The sequence below is a fragment of the Salvia splendens genome, chromosome 14, assembly GCF_004379255.2.
Source record: "Salvia splendens isolate huo1 chromosome 14, SspV2, whole genome shotgun sequence".
NCBI lineage: Eukaryota > Viridiplantae > Streptophyta > Magnoliopsida > Lamiales > Lamiaceae > Salvia > Salvia splendens.
In genome coordinates, this window is record NC_056045.1 from 15924806 (window position 1) to 15930866 (window position 6061).

The 6061-nt window shown below is 36.2% G+C and overlaps 1 protein-coding gene across 1 annotated transcript; it reads right to left on the minus strand.

Moving 5' to 3' along the window:
• Positions 1 to 4746: 4746 nt before the first annotated feature.
• LOC121764246 lies at positions 4747 to 5229 on the minus strand. The gene has a single exon (XM_042160299.1). The coding sequence runs from the start codon at positions 5227 to 5229 to the stop codon at positions 4747 to 4749; it is 483 nt and encodes a 160-aa protein (XP_042016233.1).
• Positions 5230 to 6061: the final 832 nt, after the last annotated feature.

The window sequence follows — 6061 nt, forward strand, 5'->3', positions numbered from 1 at the left end:
CCCAGATGCCTGAGTGGTCCACTCGTCCCAATGCGGTGGTAAAGTGTGGATGAGCTTTCAGATCCCCTCGTGATGGGTGGCTCCCCCATACGCATAGGCGTTAATCCACTTATCATAAAATCCGGTGACATAGGACATAAGGAAAAGCTTCCCATCCCACTCGTAGTCTTGGTAGCTCTCAACTGGGTGGTCCCTATTGCTGGAGTAACAATTTCGCATCGGGGCATAATACTGATGGACCATCTAAAGGGACAACAAAGAAAACTCAGCATCAGTCCCACGATAGAAGGAAGCAATGGGGTTTAAGTTTCAAAAAGAGATGCTGAGAACATGATGCCTATGAAGATGGCTATGTATAGCAAAAGATTTAGGTATGTAAGTATCATCATGTCAAAGTTTTGAATATTCCAAGGTTATTGGTTCGTGTGTTTACGCGTTTCGTCGAGTCGTAGCATGCCGACTTCCCCATAGGCTACTTGCCTTGCACTAAGCATTTCACATCTCTACGTTTATTATTATCGCAAAGTTTTGCATTCATTGCACCAATTTGTAACTAGGTATAGTAGCATGCTCAAGTTCACCATCATAGATATTGTTTCACAATGTAATCGCATAAGCATCATCATAAAATTTCATCCAACTCATAGGTTTAACGCATATTCGAGTTACATATACAAGTTTATTTTCATAACAACATTTGTCATCTCGGCATAAGCGCAAATATCAATTTCACTTCATATCAATTCATCAACCCATATTCCAGTCAAAATTTTCAAACATGATATATAATCTCAAATCCCCATAGAAGTACTTTCATTCATGCAAGAAAAATATTCCCATCGATATTCCCAACATTTCACAGTTCATATCAAAATTCCATCAACATACTTGTTACCTCATTCCTCGTGGTTGGGCAGGGACGAGTTGTGGTGTTGAGCTTCCGATGTTTATCATTTAGCCAAATTACACATGCACAGATTTTCACTCAAAAAGACTCTTGGGTCCAGAGCGGAAAGAACTGAGGCTCTGATACCAAACTGTCACGACCGCCCCTAGGGTTAATAAAAGCGGGCGATCGCGACTTAAAGGGGCTTAATGGATAGGCATAGAAGACTAGGGTTTTCAACAAAAGTTTGACCAAGAATTTAAGTTTAATAAATAAAACAACCAAAAGTATTTATGTTCAACAAGTAAATGACTAAGGGTTTAGCATTTATTCCAAATAAGTAACGAGTTTGTAAATATCCCAAATGAAATAGTTTTTGAATTTAAATAAAAAGTATGTAAAGCAAACATCACAGCGGAAGCATCCAAGAGAAGAGTGACGTCATGTGTGAAGACACGATGACACTCGAAGTTTCAAAACGACCATAGTTTATTATTAATTCCTGCTCAACACCACCAACCGCTCGTCGCTGCTCAACCTGCACATAGAGAAAACATATGCAGGGCTGAGTACTTTTGAAAATACTCAGTGGCTCATGCCGAAAACATTTTAAATAAGAGTACATATTATCATGCCATACGTAGGTAACCATCGGGGTTTGAGCTTTATAAAGGCCCGAGGCACCAAAATATTTTCCATTGTTCAAAATAGCGACTGCGCAGTCATTTTTCCCCATCGTCATCAACCATATCTGCCAATACATGACAAGGAATGCGGCCGCAAACCAGGTCACTAGACCGGCTAGCCCATACGCTAGCACACAGTCTACCATAGGTGTACACTAATTCAAGTAGGGTTTGCGGTCCTACGAGGACCCGAATTCGATTTATATAACAGTGGCAACAGCCACTTCAGATAGGCACGTTAAAACAAATCACGGCATGATAATCGCTTTAAACCACCCTTATAGCTCCACAGTCATATATAAAAGATTTTAGTAAAAGAAAACCCACAAAAATGTAGGGTAGAAAAGAAGCCCACCTCGACCGTTTAGATTTCAACTACTACTTTCCCTTTGTTATCACGCTTCGTGCACGAGTTATTACCTTTAGATAATATATATATCTTATCAGTCACAACCATCGACTTAATATTATGCATGTCTCTATCGTTTTCCCTTTTCCCCCCCTTTGAACAGCGCATCATGTCATCACATATATCAATCAAGTAATTCACTTATAACAACATAGTGTTTTTGTCAAGATAGAGATCTAGCAGCACTGCGCAACCATTTTATAAAAATTATTAAAATTTCACCCGACTTCCGTTGGGGCTAAAACTTTACCACAATGCAGTAGACACATCAACTAACTTCCAGTTTAAATTTCATATCAAAATACCCCTTTTTGGTTGGTAAAAAAGGACAATGTAACCTACTGGTCGAGAAAACATTTTCTGCCAGAAATGCGCAGTCAACTTTAAAAATTCACCAAAACTCCATCTTTTATCCAAATGAGTTGATATTCACACACAACATAGAAGACATCAAGAAATTTACTCAGGAAAAAGAATAGATCAAATCGGAGTTCATTTGGTCCGTAAAATGCATGTCGGAACATACTGTCCGAACTTACAGCTTTTCATGCCTTTAAAAATTCGAATTAGGGTTTATCCCTATTTATTCAAAAATCAACCTTTTCATGGGTTTAACACACAAACATGCTCAAAAGGGTCCTTATACTCATGCTCTCATAACATCATACATCATTCACCATAGATTCATTAATTCATCAAACAAATTCATTCAAAGCGCAATCAAACATACACACACAAATTCCCACCGATTGAATCCCTTAGATTTGAAATCCCTACACTCTCTACATGCATGAGGGAGTCAAAGAATGTTTAGATGGGGAGGAATGAAGAATAGGGTCTGATTTTTACCTCTCTTGGATGAAACAAACGGTAGGAACGAATAAAAACCTTGCTTCTTCAATAATCTCTTGGAAAATTCGAAAGGATCTTGAGTAGAGTAGAAGAACAAGTGTGGGAGAGTGGAGAAGAGGGAGGGGGCGTGTGATTGAGGTGGGAGGCGTGTGATTTGAGGTAGGGTTTAGGAGTCTTTTATTTATAGAGTTTAGGGAATAGAATATCTCCCAATTAATTAGAGAATAATTGGAGGATAATCACAATAAAGATGGGAGAGATTTGGGGAGATTTGATGGAGGTAATTGGCGTGTAATTGATGGAGAAATAAGGAGGATATTTTGAAAATCGTGGCTATTTAATTAGCCTTTGATTTAAATTTGGTGTTTTCACGGAGCAGAATAAAATAATACGGAGCAGGAAAATTAATAAAAATCCTCCCAAATAATATGATAGTAGGCGTGTGAAATATTCCTCCCACAAGGAATAATTTCCAAATCTTAAATAAAATAGAGTAGGGAAAGATTTGCTAGGACATTCCAATTAAAACATGGAAAGAAATAATTAAGGGATCAAAATAAATAATGAATAATTTCCTTCTCCTACAAATTAGGAGATTTCGAATCCCCCTAAGAAAATAATAGTGGCCGATTTTTATCAAGAAGGAAGTAAGGTAATTAGGCTTTAGGATTTAATTTGGATAATTATCCCAAAACAAATAATTAAATCCAAGAAATAGAATTCCTCTCCAATAATTTGGTAGTGGCCAATATTTCCACAATAAAAGGACAAGGTAATTATTTATGATTCTATCTTAAATCTCACTCCCCTTAAAAATATAATTCACCGCCATATATTTCATTCCACATCAATTAATTTAAGTCACGCCATAAAATCAATGAAATTTACTAGGTCAAATCAAAATTAGGTCATCGAATCAATCACATAAAGATTCATCATTTAATTCGTGACAATCAAAGCAATAAAAGCAACGTCTTAGGGTTCCAAAAGTGGGGCTTTACATAAAAGGTGGCAAGATTTAATTGGATTTAAAATAGATCAAGGGAACCAACAAGGTACCAATTAAATCGAAGAAACTAATTCATCCTCCTAATTAAAATCGGGGATTTTCGAAACTCACAAAAATAATAGGCTAGAGTTTGAATTTCATGTAGTACAAACTAGGGATAATTTGATTTGGATTTAACTTGGATGAATATCCTAAAACAATTAATTAAATCCAAGAAAGAATAAATTTCCAATAATTGGGGACAATAGCCACTTTATTTGGCTAGAACAAGATGCATGATCTTATTTAAATTGATTTTCCCCACATTAAAATATAAATAGCATTTCATTCCAATTTTCCCATGACGGTTTATTCCACATACTCAAACTCAGTCACGTAGCAACAACATAAATTTCATAAATGAAATTTCCAAATCGACATATTAAATAAAAGTCACAAAAATTTTGGGGTGTTACAAGTTTCCTTGACTCCTGCAAAAGAGCAGGATCGAAACACACATGATCAGTGGCTCCCGTACTACTACCCATTGATGGGTAGAAACAGTTGTTAAGTGAGTTTCAAGAACATGAGCTTGGTGTATACCTGAACCACTTGGACCTTTTCCCTTTATGGGGCAATCAGGTTTCAAATGTCCCTTTTCACCACACTTGAAACACTTGCCAGTTTTCGTTGCTTTAACCTTCTTCTTGCCCTTCTTTGCCTTCAATCCCTTGGCGGCCTGCTCCGCCTTGTTTCTTGGTCTAGTGACCTTGAAACTGGAGGCGCGGTCAACCAACATAGCTTGTTTAGCTTGGGCATAAATGCCTTTAGCGTTCTGAAGCTCAGTTAGAAGCTTAGCCAAGTTGAGGTCTTGCTTAGTCATTTCGTAGTTGACCTTGAACTACTGAAAGCTTGCTGGAAGACTTTAGAGTATTATGTCCACTTGAGAATCTGGATCTATTGATCCTCCCAAGAACTCAATTTGATTAAGGTCGCGCATCATTTCAAGGACATGGTCCCTAACTGGTGTGCCCTCCTTCATAGTCTTATTCATGAGGCTCTTGATCGCTAGAGATCTAGCAGATCGACTCTGAGTCCCAAAGAAGGATTGAAGGTTCTCCATGATTTCATGAGCAAATTCATAGGAATGATGCTGATGTTGAAGTACATTTGACATAGAAGTCAAAATGTAGCACTTCGCCATCTCATTTCCTTTTATCCACTTTCTATACACAGCCTTCACTTCCTCTGAAGCATTATCAGCAAGTTTTTCGGGGCAATCGGTTTCAATCACAAACTTATAATCATCAGCGATGAGAACATTATCCAAATTACGTTTCCAGTCTACATATTTTGGCCTCTCGAGTTTGTTTTCTTTCAAGATCACATATAATGGATTGAGCGACATAATTGATATTGACTGAGAAAAATAAAAGGTATCCATCACACAACCATACATGATAAAAGAATGTAAAAACCATAAAACATTCGAGAATCACATATGCTATTAAAACGCTAAATAAACAAGAACCAAAAGATGTCATGGATTATTTAGATTTTAAAAATGTGTTCTTGGTCACAATACCGACAGATAGTCCAAAAACCATAAGAATGGCTTGACTGCCTAATATTGCCTAAGCTAGTACCATAATTCTAGTCCTCAAGAATCTTATCTTGCTTTGAATACTCCTCTAAAGAAAGGTCGTATGCCACTCAATAAAATTCTAAGACCATGGTTAACATATTTTAAACAATGCTCACTTTTTGATAATATTGCTCCTACTGGACACAATATTACTTCAGAAATATGTCTTTCATTTAAAAGAACCATTTTAGTTATTCAAATATTGCGAAAACTGTAAATACTACTAATAACATGACTCCTTTAAAGAAAAGTCGAAATGTTATCTAATTTACTTCACATTTGAATACTATTTATGGAGACCATATACAACATGATTGTTCATAATTGTCGCTTAGTCATTTTTAAATAAAATGGTTTTCATTTGATTATCATGCAAGCAAATAATTATTTAACTCACCTAAGATGTAAATCATATAGGCAAATAATTTTGCACACTTTGTCACATCACACATAATCAAATAAATCATTTGATTTAAACCACTAAGTGTCTAAAACCAAATAATTAAAATAAATCACATTTTTATCATTTCCATAAACCATGGAACTCCGGATAAAAAATGATTAAAAAACATATACCCCATTTGAATAAATCAAA